This window comes from Hippocampus zosterae, chromosome 3 (assembly GCF_025434085.1).
Source record: "Hippocampus zosterae strain Florida chromosome 3, ASM2543408v3, whole genome shotgun sequence".
Taxonomy (NCBI): Eukaryota; Metazoa; Chordata; class Actinopteri; order Syngnathiformes; family Syngnathidae; genus Hippocampus; species Hippocampus zosterae.
In genome coordinates, this window is record NC_067453.1 from 11642314 (window position 1) to 11669410 (window position 27097).

Sequence of the window (27097 nt, forward strand, 5' to 3'; positions counted from 1 at the left end):
TTATTTTTATTTCTTCTTCCTGACTTCGATGGTTTAATTTCTACGGAGCCCCTAAGGGGACATGGAAGGAAAAAAAACTGCGAGATCTCGCAAAGTTTTCAGGACCGTCTATTCAATAGCCTAACAATAGTCGGCAGCAACGAACGGAGGTACCTCTCCTTGCAGCGCGGGTGTATCAGTCAGATTGGAATTGAATTTCTTAATGCCCAGATATTGAAAAAAATGTATTTATTTATTACTTACTTCAATTGAAATGTACTGTATATAATTTTTTCTTCCCTGAAAATAAGTTTTCTATTTTTTTTCCCGAAATTAAAAAAAGAACATTCCCCATGGATGAAAAATTAGCCCCAAAGCTCTACATATTCCATCAGGAATCCAAAATTACTACATATCTAAAAAAAAAATTTAAATCATCTTATTTTAAAAATGGACATTTTCTCCTAAGCTTAAATTCTCTAGAAAATACTCGTTGCGAGGTGCACTCTCTACTGTCAACTTGGATCTTAAGGCAGGCAGTGACAGTAATGTGCCCGATGACTCTGTTGCTTTGTTTGTTTTTACGGTTTGTTGACTTCAGTGTCATTTAAGAGCCAACAAACAGGAGGAGCCAGTTTGTGTCGCTCACAGCTATTGTGGGCTTAGTGTGCACACTAGCAGTAGGCTGAGTGATGTTGGTGTCGACACACTGTTGGTCAATTTGCCGGTTTCCTGTCAGAAATGACAGCCATGTGTCTTATAAGTTTAAGCGTGTTGCGTGTGTGTGTTTTTTTTGTTTGTTTTTATGGTCTTTCTAAATAGTGGATTTTCACCTCCTGTCTGTGTGCAGGTTTGGCGTGCGCTTCCCCTGCATGTCGGACGCGTACGACCGCGAGCTGCGCAAGCTGGCGCACGAGGTGGTGGCCGAGCTGGACTATGGTGACTTTGTGCACGAGGGGGTCTACTGCGTCATCGGGGGGCCTTCTTTCGAGACCATCGCAGAGTGCCGCATGATACGTCAGCTCGGAGCCGACGCCCTGGGTGAGTACGGGCCACTTTGATTTGAGTTGTTAGATCATGTCACGTCCAAATTTTGAACATTTTTCATTAAAAAAAAGGGGGGGGGGGTATGGTTGTCTCATAACTTTCCGTTCTATTATATAATAGCTTGTAATATTCAATTTCATTGCTAATTTTAATATAAAATAGTGTGCTAGTTATAACGGAACATTTTCTTGAATCATGATGCGCGCCGTTTTCAATTTCATGATTATCCAGTGGCGAATAAAAAGGGTAGCAGGCTGGAAATGGTAAGAAAATGCAAATAACACAATATTTAGGACATTATATTAGACTAAACTATCACTTAAAGAGCATGCCTATATTTTATTCCCCCCAAAATGCATCCACGAGTCGTAATACTGCAAATCATTTGTGATTAAGCTGTCACTCAAACATAATTCAAATTAAAAATGAATAGAAGTCATGTTTTTCTTGCCAAAACTGTGACATTTTTTAAATTGACGACAGAATTGATAGTTTTGACACAACAGGCCGCAAACATCTTCACCATGAATTAGAAGACTTCTGTTCTTATCGTCCAATGAAAACTTAAATGTTTTTTAGCCTACCATATAGGAATAAAAAAAAAAAGAATAGTGTGATTGATGGCTTTAAATAAGTATACCAACTCTCTGCCTTTGTATAGCTGCTTGTCCAACTCATTGCGCTTTTTAGCCTACCGGTACATTTCTCATGAAAAGGACGTGCGTTTACATAAAAAAAAATGTTGATGACGCTGTAAAAAAGTAACACCCACATACCACCCACATCCTGTTATATGAGCTCAAATCATTTGTAGCTAACATGTTTAGCCGATCCTCGCTAACACTTGCTTGACTTGGACATTAGGGGTGTTCACACGGCACACATTTGCTCCGGCGCTGCACCGATGTATTTTGTTGCGATATATTTTACACCGCAGCAAATTGTGTGGAGCGTTTACACGTACAAAGCCGCTGAGCGTGTCAGCACCGGCACAGCGCAGGTGCAGCCCCACTTGCGTTCACACGGCAGTTTCTGCAGCGGAGCAAAATGACAGAAAACAAATGAGCTGTCGTGTTGGTTCTTTTAAAAACATATACACAACTCGAGCGACTACTGGACAAGCACGTCCTTCTCCTTCTCGGTCTCCGTGTCTTCTGCTCGAGAGTGACCGCCCCCGAAAACGTAAATCAACGATGACTTCAATGACACTGAGAAAAGCAAACACGTAATGCGCCAAACAGAAAATCAAGAGCACAAAATAAATTATATGGGGGAAGGGGGTTGTGAACACACAACAAAGGAACAAACTACACAAACTCCGAGACAGTCCAGTCTCCTACAAAATGAAAGATGTTACCAGCCAAGTCTTGTCGTTATTAAACAAACACATAACGGAAGTCCGACAGAGCACGAAAGCAACTCATTCTCGCCGTACGTACTATTCACAAGCATTTGCTCTTGAGCAAATTTAACCCAGTTGCGTTCACACGTGCAAATTTACATTGGTGCTGCTTCGCAAATAAGCATTTGCTCCGGAGCAAGTTTTTAAACCACCTCCCTGAGGTGGATCAAATTTGGTCCGGTGTAAGCTGTTTTCCGGGGCAACGCCGGAGCTAATTTGCACGTGCGAACGCTCTACCGGGGCAGCCCCGGCGTAGCACCGGACCAAATCTTGCCATGTGAACACCCCTATTTTCTAAGCTAGCACTGTTAGCTAGGCGACCATTTTCATGCCAGGGACAGACTATTTGTCATTTTGACCAATATTAATCCCTTAACATTAGGAAACAATTAACAAATTGTTTCAGTTGATCAATGTAATTACAAAGTAATTTTACATGTTTTGGCATGAAGTAAATACTCTGGCCCACTCTGGTGTTATCTTCAAGGACGGGTTTAAAGTGTGCGTTATAAAAATCCATCCATCCATTTTCAACACCGCTTAACCTGAAAAGGGTCGCGAGGATTTGCTGGAGCTGATCCCAGCTGACTTTGGGCGTAAGGCAAACTAAAAACCTTAATTGGTTGCCAGTCAGTTGCAGGGCACATAAACAGACAAACGACCATTCACACCCACATCCATCACTGACTGGGAACCGCGATCGCACGCTGCCCGCACACAAGTCAGACGAGTGTATCGCTGCACCGTCAGCGACGGTTATGAGTCGTAGTTCAAAACAGCTAAGTGTTGTTCAAAACCTGTCTCGTCTAGCCTTGTACTCAGATAAGGAGACATCTGCCTAAATAATTAGATGAAATACAATCGTAGCTTTTAACCTCCCGCAGCAACAGACAATGCACTCTTATCTAATCCCGTCACGTTGCCCTCAAAGACAGTCTGAAATCACAACACATCACAAAACAAACTCAGTATAGTTGTTAAAAACGTCCAGAAATGAGCCGGTTCTACCCTGCGTGTTTCATAGACAGGTGATGCCTTCAGGCGCAATTGGAAATGAGTTTTGATCTGTCGGCTGAAGTTTCAAATGTTCCTCCGCACATTACCGCAGGCATGAGCACGGTGCACGAGGTGATCGCGGTGCGTCACGCCGGAATGCGCTGCCTGGCCGTGTCGCTCATTTCCAACCGGGCGGTCATGGACTACGAGAGCGAGGCCAAAGCCAACCACGAGGAGGTCCTGGAGACGGGCTGCCAGCGGGCAGCGCAGCTCGAGCGACTGGTCAGCACGCTGGTTGGCCGCCTGGAGCTGTGCCACAACAAGTCCTTGTGAGGATGGCAGGGTTTTTGTAAGTGGCCATTTAAGAGGATTTTTAAAAAATACAGTTAAACAAAGCATTATTTGCTGGTACGTTCATCCTGGCAAATATTTATTTCCATTAAACCCAAAAATCGTCTCTGTGGCATCCCTTTGGATTTTTGTTTGAAAATCCAGCCAACAAAGCCACTTGCATTTAAGAGCAACATCATGATGAGACCCACAAAAAAAAGTCTCAAAAAGCCAGGCCGGAAAAGTCACAGCAAGTATTCCAATTAGGGTTTGAAACAAACATTTGCGTGACAGTTTCAGGCATCCTTTCAAAGACAAACGAGAGGGTTTTTGTTCCAAAATTAGAACTCCAATCAACCAAACTCAAAGTGTATTTGACTTAGCAACATGAAATTCAATTGAAATTTTTATTCGGAGTGGACACTCCAAAACGTCCCAAGAAACCATGCCCGAAAAGACACAGGAAGTCTACCATTGCGATTCAAAGTCGCCATTCTACGGGTAATATCTACCATTTCCTGGGTTCATAACCATTCTTTAAAAATCCTCCTCCTGATCCCCAAAGCCAGTTTCTCTGAGAAACGTGACATTTATCACACATGTCCATCACTAGTTAGACCCACAAAAAAGTCTTAAGAAACTATGCGGTAAAATTCTCAAGGAAGCAGCAGGAAGTGTGCTATTTTGGGTTTGAAGCGACCATTTTAGGACATTCCTTGGGCTCCTCCAAACTAGAGATTTTTTGAGACCAAATTGGAAGGGGCGCCAACCAAGCTCATAACTGGTATTCACGTAGACATGTCACAAAGAAAGTCAAGAAACCCACCACCGGAAAACACACTGGAAGCATTCTAAAATGAGTCCCAAATGTCCGTGAAAAATGAACTCCACCAGGAAATGTACATTTTCCTCACCAAAATGGAACTCCACATTCTAAACAAGCGGATGAGTTTTAAGTTGCAAGTTTGCATCCAAGTTTGTTAGCCTCCTACTGTCCAGGGTTAATACATCAACACATACCTCCGCTCGATGAAACATTGAATGCTAAAAAAGTCACGCTCTACTTTCTCTGCTGTGTCATGTTTCACTCAAAAAGCAGAACTCAACTTGAAATGCTCTTACTCTATTTGTGCACTCACTGATTTATTCCACGATGACAGAATTGGGTCAAGGGATTTTTGTAAAAGGCGTGATGTGACCGAATATTTATCTCCAAAGTGTATTTGTGATCTATTGATATACACAAATACACTTTGTGTATATCAATAGAAGATGTGTAGTGTGGGGATGGACCAAAACCGTGGGAACAACAACAAAAAGTCTGATCAGTGTCCTCAGTTGATGTTTTCAAACTATTTTTGCCATAAAAGGACTCACTACATTGACAGTTTTAAATGTCCTGTGTGATTTTTTTTCCAGGTGTGTATTTAGTTTTATATGCTTATAGCTACAATTAATTAGTCCTACAAGAAAAAATGCTCGCTGAAGGCTTTTGAAACAAGTAGCCATTAAATTGTGAAACGAATGGATGAATAAATTCAATGTGACATGAACATCCACATGAATGAAACACATCAACTTGAGGAAATCAAACATGAATGCACAGGTGTCAAACACAAGGCCCCGGGGGCCGGATCTGGCCCGCCACACCATTTTATGTGGCCCGCGAAAATAAATCAACTTCCATCATGCTTGCTAAAACCTCGAGCAAAATTTAAAATGCTGACATGTAATAAATAACAGAAGAATTGGAAGCATTTTCTTATAACCAAACCCCTCCTTAGAGTAGCTTAAACAATAGTTGAAGAAACTGTGATTGACTTTTTAAAATTTGGTTTCAGTCATGCCCTTCAAGGCAAACGGTAACTAAAATGTTGCCCACGAACAAAAATGAGTTTGACACCCGTGCATGAATGGATGGATAAATACAGCTGAACATTAAATAATTAAAAATGTACTCACTCACTTTGAGAACAACCTCTAATCTGGGAATGACAAATGGAGAGAGTCAAATACAAGGCAAAGTATTTAAAATGTTAAGTTAGAAAGTACAAAATAAAATATTTGTGAAAAAGTAATATGCAAAGTAACATCTCGGAATGAAACTGTCACGTCAAGGTAATTCGGATCAACTAGTAACGAAGAACCGAATAAAATAGTGATCAAAGTTACTGCAGATCATTCAAAACAATTTTTTTAAAAATTATACATTTTAAAACGTGACAAATTCACGGACAAAAAAAATGAACTGGAAACGGTCATTGTGATAAGTAAAAACAATGAACAAAAATACCGTGCTTTTTTTTTTCATTGGAATTGTACAATCGGACGCTTATTCCCAGAAGGCTCGTCGCCCTTCGGCTTATCTCCCATAGGCTCGTTTGCCTTTTCTGTCAACCCAAACACCGACGTCTCCTCTGCCTCCTCGCGCTCGACCAACCAGATGGGAAAACATCTTTTTCCCGTGACATCAGGCGATACAAGGCTTGTGAGAAGTTTTACGAGCTAAGCAGTTGCCTTGAGGGCCAGGCGAGAATGTTTGCAGGTGTTTTCACAACATGTCAAGTTTTGGCCAAGCACCGACATGTTCATTTTCCCCATCGCCCCTCTCACTCAAGTCTGCTCACATACTTTAATTAAATACTCATCCGCATAACGTACGATTCTCATCCAACTTTTACAGAGCTTCACCCGGCGTACAAGCTCCTAATCATTTGACCCTCTAGCCCAGGGGTGGGCAATTATTTTTTGCATAGGGCCACGTGAGAACCAGAAAATATGATGGAGGGCCGGATCAAAAGGGTGAACTAAATTCAACATCTTATTAATTGGATTTCTTGATTTAAAAAGCAGTATTTTGCATTTTTTGGCACGTTTTTCAGACTTTAAGAGTACATTATTCCGTCGTATCGAACGGGATTTGCTTGACTTGGCGCTACTACGGGCTTCCGTATCGTCTCCTCCTTCCTCCCTCTGCTCTGCAACTTCAAGTAACTGTGCCACCTGGCGTTGAAATGCCTGTCATTACAAGTCCAAATGAAATGAATGCAGTCGTTGACATCGAACCATAATTGTGTACCAACCTTCGGCAGGCCGGATTAAAAAGACCAACGGGCCGGATATGGCCCGCGGGCCGTAGTTTTCCCACTACTGCTCTTAATATTGGCATTTAAAATTCTAGAATTCATTATACGAAAAATGTGAAGCATTTTTTTTTATACTTGTTTTTTTTTATTTGGCTTTTACTTTTTGTTATATCTTCATATCTCGATCTTCCTGTTACTTTGCGGGTAATTATGTTTTTTTTAAATTCTAGAACACAAATTAAAAAGTTGAATAACATGATCTTGCATTATATTTCTAATGTATTCAACATTTTTCCATAGTAAACCCTTTCGAAATATCCCTCTTTTTGTATGTTTATTTAATGTATTTTGTTTTAAAAAAATAGACTGTTTTAAATTAGATTTTTACATGAACATTTCACATTTTAAATCATTTTTGGTCATTTTTAAAATTTGTTTCATCACTTGCATCCATTTTCATGACCGCAGATTATATTTGCTTTTTTTTAAATCAAGACAAAATATCAATTAAAAAAATACATTTGAACAAAATCTGCCTTTTTGTTTTTACTTAAGACGAAACTTGACTTGAGTAGTTTGGGATTGCTTGTTCAATAACAGCATTTCACATCCGCGTAAGATGGCTGCTTTGCATTAACTTGGGATTTTTCGCACACACACACACGGACACTTCCAACACACTTCCACACGCCCAAAGTATGCGGAGAAAACATGCAGACAGACAGGCTTTGTTAGCGAGAAGAAGTAATTGAAGCAGACTGTGTTGACTGTGCAGCCACGCTGCCAGCAAAAAGCAACGCCCGCTACAACGCACCCTCATTTACACTAACCATATAGGTCACACACATGTACAACTATGTACTGTGGGTGGGATATATTTACGTGCTATATATATGGCATCTGGAAGTTATTCAAAGCACTTGAACCGCTTTTCTTCTCCTTCAAAGTTCTACACACGATACCCGATAATGATGGGATGTTGTATGTAGAACTTTGAGGGATCTGGGAGGGAGTTCCGGGGGGTGAAAGAGGCAGCATGGTGCTCTGGTGAAATATGGCCTTCATGAGGCTTTTTTATTAAACATTTGAATTCAAATCCCTAATGCTAAAGTCTAACCAGGCTGATGTTCCTAATTTGAATTCATCATGTGAATGCCGAATCCAGTCTTCAAACCCTCCTTGGAAACACAAACTCCTGACCGCATTTGCCATCTTGTAAAATTGACAGATTTCCACAAAAAGTTGTCTCCTGCTTGAATGTTATGGGCCATTTCATAATCATGAAGACAGGTTACCTTGTATAGTAATGGCTTGGCTTTGCCATGACGACACTTAAATTGTTTCAACAATAATTTAATCAATGGAGACATCACAGAGTAAATTCCATAGGAATACATCCGACTTGGGAGTCATGCGAGTTTCCGTTCAGCAGAGCTTCTGGCATAGAGTCATTTATTGATGCCCGTGACGCCTGTAACGCTTAGTGGGAATACAGTCCAATCCATTCTGGGGATTTAAAAATGAAAAATGCGCCATTCCTTCATCTTGCATAGTGAAAAAAAAAAGCCAAGGGCAAGTCCAACAACCGCATTCCTGCACTGGTTGTAGTTAACACGACCGGTCGTGGCATCTTTTTGAGTGGTTGGCGTATCCAAAAGCCACCACCGCCCAACCCGACTTGGGGGTGGGGGGGACGTCTGCGGGTAGACGTGCTCTTTCCAACAGCAAGTCCATCAAGCACAATACCAAATTCATTCATATGGCCTCTTGCACCGGTGCTTGGAGAATCCCCCGAAAGCGGTGTTGTCCCATAGGGCCCAAAGTGGCTTCCTGCAGTTCCCCAAATAGACAACAACCCTACAGGGGGACCTTGTTCTTCGCGTGAGTCTACTTTAGGTCTAGAGAGAAAGGTAGCTGACAGAATGTCGCACTCACTTGCCGCCGTCTTGTACGTTATAAGAGATGGGGAGGGATTTGTCTGAAAATTATTCACACAAATACTGTACATCTCTGCGATGTACACATGTGGAAAGGCCCCTGCTTCCTCCATCCACTAGGAGGCAGTGTTGGTGTGTCAGTCAAAGATAAGTCACCTGTTTTTTTGACTAAAAAATAGAAATGCTGCTATCTTATATGTTTGTTTAACTCTAACTAAAGTTGGGAAACAAAGTACAACCGTGAGTTGTTTCCCTCAAGGCTGCTTTGCCTGAGGACATTTTTCTTCTGCTTTGGCTGCCTGACGTCTTGCATGTTTTGCAATTTTTAAACGAAGAACGGGGGATGACTCGTTCCAGTTCAATGGAGGGAGCAACATTCCCTCCTTGCGGACGGAGGGACGGCCTTTTGGCCATGTGAATGGCTGAAACCTTTGTGTGAATGAATGCGTTGAAACTGTGTGACATTGGCCTCAAAATTAAATGCTTACCCACAAACTCACATTTAACAATTCAGAGGCAGAATTGAACTTAAAAACCCATATTCCACTGAGCGGCGAAGGTTTACGAGGTACAGGTTTACTTTAAGGGGCACTTTGAAAATTTCGAAGGGCATTTTGAAAAATTCGAGGAGACAAGAAAAACATTACGACCATTAAAACGGGCAAACGTGTTTATGATCTTGAGTGAACCCTGACGAAAAATCAATACCTGCTACCCTCCTCACAAACACAACCCCCCATCCAGCAGGGCTGAAAGCGACTTGTCATGCAGCCACCGCCACCCCATGAAACAGTTTCCGGACTTGTGGATGCCCCTCTTGGTAGACCTTCTCCTTGCACGGGTCCAAGGTCTGACAAAGTCACACTCAGCGCATTTGTATGGCCTCTGTGGGTAAAGCTGCGACTTGCGTGGATCAGAACTATGCGCTTGGTAGAAACACAGTCCAGTCCAATTTGGGTCTTTAAACCAGGCAGACCACAATCCTTTTTCTTGCAAAGATTAAAAAAAAAAGTCTGTACAACGTCCGTACTAAGCTAAGCCGGCAAAGTCCATCAGCTGTACATGTGGATGACGCAGTGTCGCTTGAGGTGGTGCATGAGGATGAAGGTCTTACCGCATTCGGTGCAGTTGTACGGCCGCTCGCCGCTGTGCGTGCGCTGGTGCACGCGCAGGCTGCTCTGCTGCGTGAAGCGCTTACTGCACTGCTACTACTCCTCGCCGTCATAAACACCGTTACAGGCCGGCTGCGGGGCGCCTCCCAACTTACGAGGCGGTTCGGGAAATGTATCAGAGTACTCGTCCACCACGCTAGAAAAGTCCGGGAAAGCAGAGTCAATGTCGTCCCCGTTGATGATGGATGACCAAAGCTGGTGGTCCCGCTCATCCAGAGACACGTCGGCGAGTTGGTTCTGCTTGGCAGCGCCCAGCTGGCATTCGTCCCGGCTAAAGCCGCCCGACGCCGATTCCTCCTCCGTCTTGACCAGCATGTTGAGCCCGCTTACCTCGGTGCTGTGCTCACGCAACGTGAACGAGTCACCAAAGTCTGAACCGGTCTTCTGAAGGTCCTCCTCAAACCTCTCGGAAACATTTGGGTACTGGAAAGATGAACTCGCTACTACAGAAAAAAAAAAAAGAGTTAGCATTTAGCTTGCGTTTCAGATCCGAAGCGGGATTCCGTACTGACCAGAGCCAGCGGGATCGCCGATCCACAGAACCTCATCCGGACTCTCTTCCTTGATGGTGAAGGAAATGTTTGTGCCTTCCACTTCAGAACACTGAGTAACAAAAGAGAAGATGGCCCATTACAATGCCTTCAAAGCCTTAATTTAAAAACCTCAAACTTCTTTAAAGCCAGTACAGTTACCAGGTTTGAAATTCCTCCAAGGACAACACGGGTTAGCCAATTGGTGTGTTCAAAAATAGTTGACCCCTAGTTCATCCTACTTTGAAAAGCCTGCTTCCAATATTTTCGGAATGTAAGGGAAATGTGAGGAATGTATGAAATGTATTAGCTGCTGCCATGTCATCATAGTAAGAATGTGAAACGGTTTTGCATGACTCACTTTAATGTCTCCCGTTGGATGGGCAGTGTTTCCTTCATTACGTCCTCTGTCCGCCAAGTTTTCTGGAAACAAAAAAGACAAATTATTGGACATATGTTCTCTGCTCACTGTCGTCATCCGAACCGTGTGAAAGAGTATTTTCTGAGGCTGGAGAGCTAGTGTCAAAGAGGAGAAATCGCCTTGGAGCAGAGACACTCCAAAAACTTGTGTTCCTCAATAAAAATTCATAAACTAATCACTTTTGTGTTTTATTTCACATGATTTAACCAAAATTTTATACATAAGTTAAAAATCTGAATTGTAACTCAAATTTGCTATATTTAAGATACCAACTCAGTTTAGCATTTACACAAACAAGGAATTTCTTTACCTGTAATGATATTATAACTACTGCAGGGGTCACTATTGGGTGACCAACACAGTGTCAATATAATGCTGACAGTTTGTGAAGTGGGTCAATACACTCCTTGAGGTATCATCGTCCCATCACTAGTCTATGGTATTTTAGTAGTGTTTCCATGAAAACAAATTTCCCTCAAGGCGTGGTCGTCCTCGTTATTATGCTCCTTCGTTCGTTTTGTTTTCTATTTGCTGAGAATTGTATTCTGACCTGTTCAATAAAGATGTGAAAAAACGAGTTGCTCTTCCCCCACTCCTGAAGAACTTGAGCGCCTTAGTTTCGCATCGGCAAGTGTGGTTTCCTAGCTAGCTAATGTATGCAGACACACCCTGAAAATGCTTCTTCCCTTTGACTAGTCAGCTGGAATGGCCACTTTTGAGCGGCGCGTTGTCCAGCAGTGAGTGCACGCACGTCACGCAGAGAGAAACGGAAGAGTGAGGGGATGCGGGGGGTTTTTACAGACCGACTTGACAGCGAGCATGTCAACAGGGGGTTTCTACGGAACCCCTAAGGGGACATGGAAGGAAAAAAAAAACTGCGAGATCTCGCAATGAAAGATTGCGAGATCTCGCAAAGTAATGCGAGATCTTGCAAAGAAGGAATGCGAGATCTCGCAAAGAAGGATTGCGAGATCTCGCAATACTTTATTTATTTTTTCTTTGCGAGTTCTTGCTCATAAAAGCCGATATGACTGCAACTCTTATTTAATCTGGCTGTATATTATTTTCAACAGGATGAGTTGGATGACACGGCCCTAGTTTGGAACAGCCATCTCATCAGGCCCTCAAAGAACATGAATGTCCCCAGTGGTCGGCCCAACGTGATGTATACGTTACCTGAACTTTATGGTACAACGGACTTCCTCTCCCCGGTTGACAATGAACAAGTTCAACTGTGCAAAAGCCAGTGTGTGTTTCGTTTGACCATGCCTTGTGATCCAGATGTATTTGCATTGTGTGCTTTTTTAATGGCCCAGTCCGATCTAATGCCACCAAAAGATCCATTTCAGGCTGTGAACTTGTATTTACACCTCAGAGAGGCCCTCACCGCTACTTTTTAAGATAAGAAAACCTTTATTAGACTCGCAATGGAGAAATTACCAATTTACAGCAGCAAATTTATGAAAGGAAGAATATAAAATATACAAAATATAGGAGCTGCTGGAAAGGCTGCCACTCTCACGGCGCCATTTTGAAGTCAAAATAACACAACACATAGGACAGACAGCCGTGCAATCTTCACCAATTTTCTGCATGCACTTTATAAATTACAGCAATCTATGTATTGCTTGGTGTTTGGACCAAACTATATTACGGCTCCTCAACTGGTGTGAGAAGTAACATTTACTGAAGCCTGAATTTGACCATTGTCATTTCTTTGATCACTTCACCTTCAAAGGATAATTGAAACACTTTTGATGACAAATAATATATACCCATCATAATTAAAAGCATTGTTTATCTGCTGTTTTTCTACCTGTACAGTATAAGGACAACATATTTGATCTACAATATAAAATGTTTGTCTGTCAAAGCATTATTGGTGTAAATAAACATTCTTTCTTGGTTCCTGACTTTATTCACAAATACTTAACCAACGTGGATGCTGGGGAGTATTCCTACACAATTGTACATCATCCCAATTGAATTTTCACCTGCATGTAAATGATGACTGCGTAATTGTCACTCCTCACTTTCGTCAGCAGGTGGTTTCTTGTGTTTAAAAAAACTGTTAAGAATGATTTGGAAAAAATTTTATTCACATTGACAAAATCTTACAAACATTAATCTCAACATTTTAAACGGAATGCACAACTTCAGACCTTTGGGTAAAACTGAAAACTCCCATCTTGCCTGAAACCATCATGAGAATAAGTGGTGCAGAAAATGGAAGGAATGAAGAACTAACACAGAATCGATTGCATTTTAATAATGTACAATACATTCATTCATTCATCTTCCGTACCGCTTGATCCTCACTAGGTTCGCGGGGGGTGCTGGAGCCCATCCCAGCCGTCTCTGGGCAGTAGGCGGGGGACACCCTGAATCGGTTGCCAGCCAATCGCAGGGCACACAGAGACGAACAACAATCCACGCTCACACTCACGCCTAGGGACAATTTAGAGTGTTCAATCAGCCTGCCATGCATATTTTTGGAATGTGGGAGGAAACCGGAGCACCCGGAGAAAACCCACGCAGGCCCGGGGAGAACATGCAAGCTCCACACTGGGAGGCCGGAGCTGGAATTGAACCCGGTACCTCTGCACTGTGAAGCCGACGTGCTAACCACTGGACTACCGGGCCGCCCCTAATGTACAATACATAAATGGAAAACAATTGCAGACTGCCCTTCACGTGGTTAACTATGCCAGATGTTTTACATCTCAAAAGTGCAAATGAACAACAGAGCCAATAAAATTTTTAAATCTTGCCATTCTCTCATCAAGGTTTTGGAGCACACTTGGAGATCTACCCAGTACACCTTTTTTCCTCGATCTTATTTTGTCTCTCAATCTTTGGAGAAGCATTTCAACACCCCTGGACATTTTTTGTTGACAAAAGCAAAGGACAGCTATTCGATCACCATAGGAAGTGATATATTTGCCCATTTGCTCTTCAGTTATCAGAGAAATTACCTCCATGTCAACCTGCAAAGATAAATTGTGAGAATGAATACTTGAAATTTTGACTTAATTAATAATAACTTTTAACAAATGTAACATGAGTGATGGTACAGAGCAGTCATTATTTGTATTCAATATTACATAATATAATAATAATAATACATCAGGAAGCAGCAGCACATTTACTAACTGTGATGTCTTTTTAAAATTGTGTTACATAAAGTCATTATTGTAAGAACTAAGATCATCAACAGTACAGGTAGAGTATATAGAAATGCTAGCTTCACTTTCCCTGAAATGCTAGCTTCACTTTCCCCGCCAAGTTAGTTTCTCACTGTAATTGGAGGTCTGCATGACCAATTACTACTACGATGACTACTACTAGGATTAATAATAATAATAGAATTTATGTAATGCTTTTCTTACTTCTCAAAAGAATCAAACGGTTTGCACTACAGTAGCGTATTTACAAAACAGAAAATTAACAGTAGAGAAAGTGAGCGTGTCGGAGCCAGTGTCCATTTTGCTATTGCTACGCTTATTATGTTAGTGTATGGGTGTATGCCCACCTTGTCGCTTTTCATGCGCGTAATGTCCACCTGAGCGACATTTCTTGATCGCAAGAGGTTTTCCAAGTCCTCCTCCATTATTCTCTCCTCCTCCGAGGTCGTGTGTAGTCGCTCAAATTAGCCGCGCACGACAGTCAACATTCGCCAAGCTGACCCGAAGTAGATCAACGCGCAGGAAAAGAACACACTCCATAACTGTTGTTTGCGTTTACACGTACGATGACCCGGAAGCACGTACGATGACCCGGAAGCAAGTCAACGACCATTAAAAATAAATAAATAAATAAAGTATTGCGAGATCTCGCAAAGAAAAAATAAATAAATAAAGTATTGCGAGATCTCGCAATCCTTCTTTGCGAGATCTCGCATTCCTTCTTTGCGAGATCTCGCAAAGTTTTTTTTTCCTTCCATGTCCCCTTAGGGGCTCCGTACATTTCCGCCCCCCCCCCCCATTTCTTATAATATTTTTTATCATAAACGTAAAAAAATGCATAATTTTACGTTGCTTTTGAAATACATTAATTTAAGTCACAACAAATGTGAAGAAGATGGAGGAAGTCTAAGAGTCGAAAGTGCCGAGCTGGTTCTCTCAAAAGAGCCGGAATTTTTCAGCATCCACGCCACACGTGACCATCTACTTCCGTTTCTCCTCTGGACATCTCCGTTGAATGACGGTGATTCTGCCAAACACAGGGCCATTAATTTAAAACTAAACAACACAAATCCAACCGATCATAATGAAGAACTCCCAATACAGACAAGGTACAGTGGTCATCATGTATACATTTATATTTTCCAGGGAGTTTTTTTTTCTTTTTGCATTTGTTTGTATTGCGTGCTGAAATATTGTTTATGTTATTGCCTTTGAAAAGGTGAAATAATAATTGCATCCATTATTCACAGGGTGTTGCACTAATGTATCTAGAACCTGACTCCAGTTAGTAAGTTAGTAAGTAACATTGTTGTAGTCAAGTAATGTTTTTGGTTTTCTTTAAACTACAGGTACTGTCTTTACATGAGTTTATTTGTCTTTTTTTCCAGACTCCATCCTCCGTCAAACCTCTTTCTGACCAATTACATTTTCCAGTAAGAATCCCCAGAATGTTAAAAAGATACAATATTGTTAATCCCAAAAGTTTAATGATCAATGACTATAAATGTGATGTTGTGAAGCTAAATGGCATTACATTTCAAAGTAGATAAGAGTAGCAGCTTTTCATATTTCCAAAATACAGAGAATGTGTCATCGGCTTGAAGATATCATGAAGCTCTGCTGTGAGTTATCTGCTGATAAACAGATCCAGACCACAGTCAAGGGCTCTGGCAAAGGGGCAGCAACAGCTGGAGGCCTGGCCTTTGCTGGAGGCTTGGTTGGTGGCCCTCTTGGTATTGCAGTCGGTATGTTACACATTACATTGCTGATTGAAATGAGTAACGTTGCACAATCCAATACTCAACAATATTTTAAAAGTTGGCTCTTTTCAGGTGGTGCTATTGGAGGCCTTCTTGGCTGTTGGCTGACCAGCGGTCAGTTCAAACCTCTTCCTCAGGTCATTATGGAGCTCAGTCCTCAGCAGCAGCAGAAGCTATATGCTGATCTGGTCGCCATCCTTGGGGATATTCAGTGGACCGACGTGGTGCAGCTAACTGGTCTTGTCATGAGTAACATCAGTCTGAAGCAGCAGCTCACGGCAGCGCTTCTTGGATTTGTTACTAAGGAACTCCAAGCAAACGTGCACTATGTGGACTAGTGTGTTTAAGTGCACAGGCTCCATGCCCTGACTTTTGGTAAGGACATGACTTAGTGCGTGCCCGAACAGACTGCTAAGTGCTTTCCAGAAACAACAGTAGGATACACTGACTTATACTGAGAACATATTTATTTGTGTGTAATCCATTGTGCCATTGTTGTTTTTTGGTTGTTGTTGGGAGCACACATCCAAAATTATCCTCTTGTGAAGTCAACTCCTTTACCTGGGAATGATACTTGTGTGACCAGGAAATGAATAATGTATTGTTCATGTTTATTCTGAACTGTTTTCACTACTATGATTGAAGCTGCAATTCAGTGAAGATCTACAATGATCCCTCGCTATTTCGCGGTTCGTTTATCACGGCTTCAGTGCATCGCGGATTTTTTCAAACAGTCCTATTTTTTTTTAAGTCCGCAAGATGCAACAAAACAGCGAGTCACATAGAGCAACATATACAGTACTACATGTATATGTTTACTGTATTTTGTTATTCATAAACTAACCTAACTTATGCATCCTCGTTTCTAGTTTTATGTTGAGAGGGACGAAATTTCATCCAGCACATTTGACAATAAATAGAAATCGAAGGTTTCTTTAATAGGGGTAACAGTTCAGGTGATCTTCATCAGGTAAGTTGCCACTGAAGGCTCATAACCAATGTATGAGCACAGGATCGGTTCAAACTCAAAACAGCGAGACAATCCAGCAGTCTACAACGAGGATGAAAAGCAAAACTTGCAACAATACTGTACGAAACAGGTTTTTATTGACAATTAAATAGATGATTTTCACCTCCACCTCATACATAGAGCCATCTTTTGAACATATTCTACAGTAGGGGATCAATTGATAAGATACCACTCATTTATCCCACCACAACGGTGTCGTCATCTGGGAACTCATAGTAGGGAACCTCCAGGTTAAGAGGCGCCGGCCCCTTTCTAATTCTTCCTGAAGCATCATAGTGGGATCCGTGGCAAGGACAGTAGTAGCCGCCGAAGTCACCCGCGTTTGCAATAGGCACACATCCCAGGTGGGTACACACACCAAGGACGATAACCCAGCTGGGGTTGAGCACTCTATCCTTGTCATGTTGGGGATCGCGGAGCTCGGCAAGATTCACAGCCTCCTCTGCGGCGATTTCCTTTTCGGTGCGATGGCGGACAAACAGGGGTTTCCCTCGCCACTTGAATGTCATGTTTTTGCCCTCTGGAATCTCATTCAGCTTGATCTCAATCTTGGACAAGGCAAGGACGTCAGCCGAGGCACTCATGGAGGAGACAAACTGGCTAACCACCGTTTTGGCTGCGTAGACGCCAACTACGGTGGTGGCCCCTGTGAACAGGTAGGAGAAGGCCCTCCTCGCATCGCTGCTGTCCTGAGAGGACTTGTTTGGGTCGGTGACCTCAGGGCGGCGGTAATCTGTGAAGTCTGGGATTTTGATGTCTGTATGGGCGAGCCGGATTCCTCCAGGAGCTAAAAATCAGATCATAAAATGGTCATGCGTGCTCAAATAGTAAACAATTATTGAAAAGCAGATTGAATATGGTGCAGAATCTTTCATCCTAGGAAAGGAAGCTTGAATTTTTTTTCACACCGTGCAACAAATTAAACGTATACATTAAACTTATAGTATAGTATAAGTGAGGATTCAAATATGAAATTCACAAGCGTGATTGTCAGGGACGCAACAGTTCATGGTCTACTGATATATTTCAGATCAGTAGTGCCATTTCAAAGTTTGATTATCATTCTTTCTATATTTTGTCACTTTGACCAATAAAACAACCTGAAAAGTACATTGCCATCCAAGAGGCAACCACTTACAATATCTTATATAAAGTTATTACAGTTAATTAGATAGGAACACATTGAGCCTCCTTATTTTGCAGTATGAAAATGTATCCTTTATTTGCTAAAAACGTCAGTAAATATTGCAGTAATATTGAAATTACGACATTAAACGCACATACCGCAACATTGCAGTATCGTACAGCCCTGCTCTATAAAGAGGTTGAAGGCGGTTCAGATGACCAAGTACGATACATATAGAGCCCAAAGGTGTCTTTCATAGATGGATTTACTTACTTCACTAGTTAGCATGGATAAGCGAGACACCGCAGAAAGCACACTCGATTACCACCATGCTAAATGTATTTTTAATTCTATTATATTTACGGATGGATGGATAGACAACTTATTATCATTCGGGGTTTCTACTGCATTAGTGCAGACCCCTGCCGTTGTAGAAAATAAACACACACGCACACACACACACACACACACACAACTCCATTATGCCCTTTAGTCTATTTGGATCAAACATCCCAGTCATTTACTATTTCTGACTATTGTGCCAATACAGCTCGCGTATCTAGGTTGTGCTTTGTACTTTTGTCATCTAGAACAATTGTTTACCACTGAAATATCTGGGTATGGTCCCACCCTTTGTTTTTGAGCTCGTCCTTGAATGTGTGCTCCTTGGGCTTTCCAGTTCGAAGATATACACGCTCAAACATTATTTGGCCATGTCTGCAGTACGGGCAACAACGTGTAAAACGTGTCCTCCGACGAACGATCTATGAAAATGTTTTTGAACCAAGGACCATACGACACACTAGCAAGTTACAACTAGAATTATTACAAGCCAACTTTGTGATTAGAATTTTTGCACAGATCATCGGACGCTGACATTAGACTGTATTGTTAGCCGAAGGCCCCATGAACGCGTCTTACCAGTGGCAGGGAGCAACTCCTTAGCTCCAGATAACACCGCACATTTGATGAATTGCGTTGTTCCCCGCAACAATGGGGCAAGAGCCCCAAAACGACCAGCAAATGTCATCATTTTCGCTCGATCAACGAATTCCTCACCCCGTATTTGGGGACACGACCTTGCGTGAAGAAATCTTGTGTGTGCCTCTGAATACCGACACGACAGAAACTCTTTCCTTCTTCTGGAAATGGAAGGTTCCGCCTCGAAGTATGACCCGGTCCTTTTTTTAATGCCTTAGTCAAGAGTTTTTGTTAAATTTACACAGATTTCTCAGAACAAAATATATACATACATAATTCACATTTGGCAAGAATTTGCTATAAATAGATGTCGCTTCATACAGATGTTTAAATAAAGGTAATTTCTAAACAGGCATATCTTCAAGGCAACTGTCCTCGTGATATAAACAAGGGTCCTCTCACAAAAAATGGAAGTTCGGATGCATAATGGTAACATAAGCGACAATAGAAATAGGGAACAATGAAATTTCCAAAGAGAAAGTTGTTTATTCTCATAATTTTTGCTTATGTAGCATTTTCGCTTTACGCTGCATACAACGTGTTCTTCAGCACTAAAATTATATCTCGGGTTCACAGGATAGAGAAGAAAGAAGCTGGACCCTCTGGTATCTTCACCCCCAGAATAAATAATTAAAATCCAAATGCTTTAAAGAAAATCCATAGATACAGTTAAGATGCAGTTAAATGTTTGGTTGAATTAACAAAATGGTTGTGCCGATCTGTGTCTGTTTTGTTTGCAGGTGGTGTTCGAGATGGTGCAGCTGCTCCATTCATTGGGGATGAGTGGAATCCGTGGGAGGATGAACAAGTGGAGTACAACTCGGCACTGAACAAAAAAAGAGAGGCCTTCAAACAACATATGGCACGGATTGATAATAACAAACCCAAAAGATACAAGGTCCAAATATGGGGTAAAGCGGCCGTAGGTGAGACTCGTTTGGACATAATTTCTTTCCATTTGTCCGGAAGCACCCGTGCTAACTACCTTGTTGCTACATTTTGCTACGACGTATTATAATCTCTTTCCTCCTCTTCTTCTTCATGTTATTATTATTTTAGTTATTATAATTACTATTACATCATTTTCCCACCAGGCCTTTATCTTTGGGAACATATATTGGAGGGACCCCTCAATCCAACTGACAAAATAGCACAATGGAGAGAGGGCGAGCTGCAGTCAAACAAAATTGATTTCAGGTAACAAGTCACTGAGGAGACTTTAGAGTGTTGTGAACACATAACATATTAAGAAGAACCTATTAATTAATTTCCTCCATCTGTAGTTTCTACACAGGGCCTGCTGTAGTCCAAGGTCATGTCCCCTTGGATATGAACAGTCTAGTTCTTGTTTTGAATGGTCGTGAGCAGCAGAAGGTGGCGTACTCCAAGCGTTGGTTGGAGCACGTCCGAGCTTTGGTTCTGTCCCACACCGTGTCTCATGTGGCAGTGGTCCTGCTGGGTGATGAACACTGCAACAATGACTGGATAGGGCCATACCTAAAGAGACATGGCGGCTTTGTGGACCTCCTCTTTTTGGTGTATGACAGCCCTTGGGTCAATGATAGAGATGTCTTCCAGTGGCCTCTTGGTGTTGCCACGTAAGTTTTTCTTTAGTTCCCTTTGTGTTTGGTCCATTTTCTCTGTAAATTTGTTTGTTTGTTTATTGAACATAAAACATATACAGTAATAATTTGACAGAAAATAAGGTAGATAAAAAAGTAAAAAGACAGAAATCAGTCTTCATTCAGCACAGTTATTATGTTCAAGGGAGTAGGATGAAGTAAAAAACTTATCTAGTCCTACCCCGTTATGTGTTTATATCTACTAAATCATTTTTATATCAATCAGAAAAGAAAAAGTAAGAAGAAGTCTCCATTAAATGGAATAAAACATATGCATACATGCAATAAATAATATAAAGTAATATGGAGCACACAACAATTAGGTAATTATAGAACACATTGGTAGATGAACGAGTTGGGTTCAGTACCTCTAACAAGGTTAAGAACCACTCACTTAAGAGTCTTCAATTAACCAAATGTGTATGTTTTTCGAATGTGGGAGGAAGGTGGCGTATCCGGAGAAAACCCTCACAAACCCGGAGAGAAGGACAGATCCGAGATTGACATTGCTGATCTGTTTGAACTATTGTACATTTAAACCAAATAAAAATATTGATATCGTTAAAACCTTTCCTCCTTTCATTTTCTATACTGTCCATTTACTTACAAGTTGTGACCAAACATTATATTACCTATCTCTGCTGTACATCATGTTACGCAATACTTATATATGTTTCCAGTTAAGTTAAATCCACTTTATTTCATCTGTCATGTTTCTTCTTCAGATACAGACAATTTCCCATGGTCAAGCCCAATGCTGAGATGATCACCTCTAACAGGCCATACCTCTGCAACTTCCTCGGTACTGTTTACAAGAATTCTTCAAGGGAAACACTCATGCGAGTTCTGAAACAATCTGACCTGGAGAAGGAGTGCATCACCACTGCCAGGGAGAAGTAAGTCATTATGTTACAGTATGTCAAAATGTTCCGAAGCATGAAGCTTTTTGTCTGTCATAGATTTGGTTCATAGTATGACACATCTGCATTAAATGCATTACAGTACTGTAGTAAAAAGAGCAGGCACACAGGATTGGAGACAATTTGGAGCGGTGGGCACCCAGGAGACAGTTTGTGGATTCTCCAGCCCTAATTCCAATACACAAATTAAATTATGTTGTCTTAAACCTCCAATTTGATACCCAAATAAACTTACAAAATGAGCTACTCCTGACCAAGATGATGATTGCAAGTCATTGTAACGGCTGGAGTGTCATTTATATTACATTATTATTAGTCGCATTTCCATTAGTGTTGGACGTGCACTGCATAATCCTCAGGGTTTTTCTAATACTTTAATATAATTTAAAGACATTATTTATCGAGTACTACCTTTGTCACAACATCACTCAGAAAAGATATATTTTTATATACCGGTATCTTTTTTTATTTAATCTCGGTAGCATGTGCAGGTGTATTTCATGCTTTATCTCTTGTATATGCTGAGCATTTCAAAATTTAAGTCATGTGCAGAAGGAAAGGCGAGAAGCATAAGCACTTGCGCCATATTATTGAAAACCTATTTCCATTTTAAATTAGAAACTTAAATTGATATTTAATAAATGCAATCTGACTAACGTATACCCATGTACCATCCCTCTTCCCCCTGTACCTGGAGATGGCTCCCACAGGAGACGGCAGACAGTCTAAAGCACTATCAAACTGCCCTGGCCCAGAGCGAGCTCACCCTCTGCCCCGTTGGTGTCAACACAGAATGCTACCGCATCTACGAGGCCTGCTCTTATGGCTCAGTGCCTGTGGTGGAGGATGTACTGACGCCAAGGACCTGCGGGGCTGGGCCCAGCTCACCTCTGCGCCTCCTGAAAGCAGCAGGCGCGCCCTTCATCTTTATTACCGATTGGCAGGAGCTTCCTGCTATTCTCGAGAAGGAGAGAGGGATGAGCCAGGAGCAGAAGGTGGACAGGAGAAGGAGATTGCTGGAGTGGTACGCCACTTTCCGTCAGCAAATGAAGGAAAGGTTCACTGAGGTAATCGAGGAAAACTTTTTCAAAAGTGGATGATTGTGTTTATTTTTATTTATTTATTTTGTATGTGTTGCTGGAAAAGTAACATAGGTGACAATGATTTCATCTATTTTGTGGAAAGTGGAGAAATGTGGTTGCCTTCTTGTGCAGTGAACCTGGTGATAATGTTCAGTTACTGTATGTACATTTTATCTGAGTGATATTTATGTTGTGAAGTTGTGAGAGCCATCATGAAGATTTCTCGTTTACATATTTAAATGTTGTCAGTGATTGAATGTCCAGTTATGTAGAATTTGAAGAGATTAAGTATTTGCATATTGCGGTCCATATATTTCAACTACATTTTGTTTTTGTATGAATTTAATTGGGAGATTTTTGGGAGGGGTAGAAAACGCCACGATAATCGCAGAACAACTGTAATGTGCTTAAACGCCTTGTTTGAAATTGGTGCATAAAGTCTATTTTGTGTTGTGTGTGTATAAAGTGGAGAGTTGGATAATGAATGTTCAAATTATTTTAAAGTGTGTTATTTTGTTGCTATGCTACATGGATATTTTCTGTCGGTGCACTTAAATAAAATGTAGCTTTTAATCCACCCGTCATTTCATCACCTAAAATGGCAACGATGTTGGCGTTTTCCTGTTGTTTTAAAATTGAATATTGTCTCCGGCAGGTGGCGCTCAGGTCCAATTTACAATAGAAGTTAACAGTTTGCGTTTGAATACAGAACATGTTTTGCAAAATCACACACAGCTCCATGCGATATTTGATGAACACGCGTTTCTACCTCCCTTAAGTTATTTTTCACGTTATGCAATTGTCTAATTGGTATCTGGTCAAATGACTTGTGTGTACTGTTCCATTTTTGATAAATCGTATTAAAGTTTTGTGAATGCCTGGTTATAGGGAAAAATTAGGTACATTTCAATGCATCCAAGTGTGACCTTGCGTTCAATGTAACGATTCAACTGTTTTGAATTTCGTGTGCGCGCGCGCGCACGTGTATGTGTGAGCGTGATATCCCTCCCTCCCCCCTGCCTGGCTCCCGCTGCCGTGTGTGCTGCAGTCGGCCTGCCTACTTGTCTGCCTCAAGCCTGTCGGGAGTTAGAAGAGGGAGAAACCTTCCAGGGAAAGCGAGGCGGGGCGAGGTATTTGCGTGTGTCCCTACTCCGAACCACTCAAACCGGACATAGACTCCAATTCGAGCACCCCCACCCGATGCGGCTTTGGGGCACGACTTTTCTACGCGGTGCAAATTGCAGATGATGCTCTGCTACCGAGCCCAAAGAAACTTACGTGATTGTATTTTTTTCGTGCCGTGGTAGCGCGAGGCTACCCTGGGAGTTGTGAGGATCTACTGTTTGGAATAGGATTGCGCATCGCCAACCAACCCGCTAAGAAGGGAGATTATCAATGAAGAACTAAGCAACTGGACGAGTCCACTGTTGTAACCCTCCCGCTTCTCGACAAGCACTTTAAAACACATTATTTTACCAGCAAGTGGAGATGTCTTCGCCGAGGTTTAAAAAAGATAAAGAAATCATCGCAGACTACGAGAGTCAAGTGAAAGGTGAGAGGCAGCTGGACTCTTTGGTTTAGAACGCGCTGTTAACGGGAGAACTGGAAAAAGTGCAGACAAGCTAGTTCATCAGTGAGGCGTTAGCTCGTGATTGAAAAAGTTTGGAATGTATGATCTCCAGCATTACCTTATTCAGACACATGACTATTACTAGCCGGTGTGTTATGGGAAGATTTTGGTCACTTTTACGGAAGCATTTTAAATTCAGTGAGCTATATTAGCCAAAGAAATATACAAAGGTATAATTGTACCCTTTTTCCCCCAACGCGTTTCCAAGTTTTATGCGCACTGTTGTTTCCACAGTTAAGTCCTAAAAAGTCCGTTTAGGTCGTATCAGCATTATTTACATGCTGAGGCAGAACACCTGTATGAAGAAGATCCAATGTTCTGCTCGGGGGCACTTGAAGTTGGTGCTTCTTTGTTTACTCCTGTTGCACAAATCCCAAACCCATATACCGATAATGTAGAATGCGTTTGGAAAATGTTTGCAAGGACGCTGTTAATAGGTATGACCTATTGTCAAATACAAATAGACTAACACCGGAAAGACGCGCTGGGCTGTTCCAGGGTAGCCATGGGGATTTGGCTTTCAGCCAACTGGTTCTGTTTATCTGAGTCCGCCTGCCCTATTGCATGCCACAATACCACATAGAGTGGAATACAATCCTGTCTGGGTCGCTGGACAACCACCTATTTGTTAGTACTGTACTTCAGAACAATTTCTACCACAGGAAATGATGGACATAGAAATAATCTGTTCCAGGGTAAAACTAAAACCATCGTAAATCTTTATTTACTGGACAGACAACGTTAACATACCTGTACATAACTGTCATATAATCCTCAAAGTAAGTTTATTCATCTACCTACTCATGTGCTTGACACTCCTTGTGGAGGCAAGTCATTCTTCTGTAATTATTGTGAAAGCACAGATTCAGATATGAATTCTATGATGCTCACGTAGCTCTCCCGTGACATTATCAGTATATCTTTTGGTCTTGCAGAAAGCAGAAAAAAACATCCAGAGTAAAAAAGCAAACGCATGTCCGGAATTATTTCTTTGATGCTTGTTGAGCAGAGATCTGAAACTGTATGATAAGGTCCTGCATGACACCATGCAAATTCTGCCCTAAATCCAACTTGTATGACTTCAGTGATATTCAACTACAAAGGTTCCACAGTACTATCTATGCACTTCCCTCTATTGATCAGCTGAGAGGGGAGGTTGGTGGGGGCTAAAGTTAGCCACGCCGCTTAAAGTCTTGAAAGATTTGCATGTGCCTGGCCAAACGACACTCATTTGCAAGAAATGTTAAGAAGGCCCCCCTTCTCCTTTTCATCACGATGATGACTAAGGGCTGTAACAAGGCATGATACATAGTCTTAGGGGATGCTGCACTGGAAATGATGATGAGAAACTTCCCATTTGTCATGCAACATCAACCTACCGCTCAGAATGGCTGTTGTTCGATAGAAGACAGCTAAATTATTTTTATCAATCCCCAGAGGGGAGCTACTAAGGATGTGGTTATTGATCCAGATTTGTTTGTTCGAAGATTGACACATTTATCACTCAGAACCTTTCAGCACGATCAAACATTTGAAAGACTACTTGGGAAAAAATTTTCAGCTGTAATGCATTTAATAATGCTGTAGAACAAGGGTCATCAATATGGTGTCAATATGGTGAGGCACCAGGTAGCTCCCAAAATGAGCAGCCTGCCTGCATGTGGAAGTGATCATTTGAAAATGTAAACACTGGCAGATAGTTACAGAAATAAAAATGTTGCATCTTGATATTTATGTTAACGAGTTACTGTGAGAAATTATTTACTTTTCTACACGTACCATGTCTTCACATTTGAAGATCATTAGTAACACATAACAATAACATTATGAAAGGTATTTTGGGTAAATTTGTTATTTCAAGTGTGTATCAAACTGGCAGTAATATGTGCCCAAGAAATAGCTCTTGGTTTCAAAAAGGTTGGGGAAAGCTAATGTCGAATAACAATCTAGACCAGTGATTCTTAACCTTAACCTGGGCAAACTAAATTTCCCACACTACTGACTGGACAAGCAATGTAATGTGGATCATCTGCAGCCGGTGATGGCCAAGTGGGCATGTCATTAATTCAAAGTCACAATTTAAATGTCAATGAATCATCCAGCCGTATTATTGATATTCATATTGTTGTTAATTTTAAGTAATCACTGGTGCAGTGACGTTATATGTGTATCCATAGTTTCAACGAGCCAAAGCAGCTATTATTCCTCCAAAAGCAGATTTGATGTCAGATGTTCATTGTCTTGAGGTCATGACCTTATGGCAGCACCCCTTGAGCGTCTGACAGAGGTACACCCCCCACACCATTATGAGGGCTCCCCTCTTTGACCTGTTTTCATCTTTGTTGAAATCAGAGCCAATACATCTGCAAACTTACTTATGTTTGCATGCATGTGTATAAAATCAATGAGGTGATTTGAAATTTGAAAAAGCACTCATGAAAGGAAATTCTTTATTTTCCTGAAACCTGGCTGAAGGGCATAAATGTTTTGATGCCAAGCTTAAAAAAATGATGGGGTCAACAAAGGAAGTTGATTCATTTGAGTGCAGTCATCCAGAGCTGTGTAAATACAAGAATTTACCTTAAGTTGAAGATTTCGGCATTCTTTTGTTGCTGTTGTTTGTTTTAATTCCAATGCTGTCGTTAAAATCCAGTTGTACACCGGTTGCGTGGGTGGTCTTATTTGTTCCTCAAGTATTATAACCAAAGCTTGTATCATGGTAAGCATAATTCAGTTTTACAAAATGTCAAGCTCATGTTACTTTTAATTTAAATGACCGAGCAATAGAATGGTGCACACACATAAGCCAAAGGGGGTTTACTGCTGCACTCTAACCTAACAGCCTCCAAGAGGTGTTGATG

At 41.4% G+C, this 27097-nt stretch overlaps 5 protein-coding genes and 1 long non-coding RNA gene across 9 annotated transcripts in view; 4 read left to right on the forward strand and 2 right to left on the reverse strand.

The window, feature by feature from the left end:
* Positions 1-653: 653 nt before the first annotated feature.
* On the forward strand, positions 654-5143 carry LOC127598192 (purine nucleoside phosphorylase-like). The gene is made up of 2 exons (XM_052061845.1): positions 654-1020; positions 3537-5143. Exons 1-2 carry the CDS (start codon positions 852-854, stop codon positions 3755-3757), a joined length of 390 nt encoding a protein of 129 aa, XP_051917805.1. The 5' UTR covers positions 654-851; the 3' UTR covers positions 3758-5143.
* A 3845-nt stretch (positions 5144-8988) lies between these two features.
* Positions 8989-14657, reverse strand: LOC127598200 (uncharacterized). The gene is made up of 5 exons (XR_007961867.1): positions 14433-14657; positions 12895-13887; positions 10841-10902; positions 10462-10552; positions 8989-10392 (listed from the first exon to the last, which is right to left on the reverse strand). It is a non-coding gene; the product is annotated as an uncharacterized LOC127598200 (long non-coding RNA).
* Positions 14658-15055: 398 nt separating this feature from the next.
* On the forward strand, positions 15056-16988 carry zgc:112052 (protein C19orf12 homolog). The gene is made up of 5 exons (XM_052061843.1): positions 15056-15194; positions 15336-15381; positions 15474-15518; positions 15668-15830; positions 15918-16988. The coding sequence occupies exons 4-5, from the start codon at positions 15671-15673 to the stop codon at positions 16181-16183; spliced, it is 426 nt and encodes a 141-aa protein (XP_051917803.1). The 5' UTR covers positions 15056-15194; positions 15336-15381; positions 15474-15518; positions 15668-15670; the 3' UTR covers positions 16184-16988.
* On the reverse strand, positions 16931-19144 carry LOC127598171 (cytochrome b-c1 complex subunit Rieske, mitochondrial). The gene is made up of 2 exons (XM_052061807.1): positions 18923-19144; positions 16931-17662 (listed from the first exon to the last, which is right to left on the reverse strand). The coding sequence occupies exons 1-2, from the start codon at positions 19032-19034 to the stop codon at positions 17052-17054; spliced, it is 723 nt and encodes a 240-aa protein (XP_051917767.1). The 5' UTR covers positions 19035-19144; the 3' UTR covers positions 16931-17051.
* Positions 19145-19362: 218 nt separating this feature from the next.
* Positions 19363-23183, forward strand: rxylt1 (ribitol xylosyltransferase 1). The gene is made up of 6 exons (XM_052061752.1): positions 19363-19587; positions 19723-19908; positions 20077-20179; positions 20266-20580; positions 21330-21500; positions 22222-23183. The coding sequence occupies exons 1-6, from the start codon at positions 19443-19445 to the stop codon at positions 22622-22624; spliced, it is 1323 nt and encodes a 440-aa protein (XP_051917712.1). The 5' UTR covers positions 19363-19442; the 3' UTR covers positions 22625-23183.
* A 455-nt stretch (positions 23184-23638) lies between these two features.
* srgap1a (SLIT-ROBO Rho GTPase activating protein 1a) overlaps positions 23639-27097 on the forward strand; it is a 59727-nt gene continuing 56268 nt past the window's right edge. For 2 of the 4 annotated variants that reach the window (XM_052061629.1, XM_052061631.1), the window contains exon 1: positions 23639-24158. In XM_052061629.1, coding sequence (XP_051917589.1) covers positions 24095-24158 — 64 coding nt within the window. In that variant the 5' untranslated portion in view covers positions 23639-24094. The remainder of the gene's footprint in view (positions 24159-27097) is intronic. The other 2 variants (XM_052061628.1, XM_052061630.1) reach the window with 1 other exon arrangement.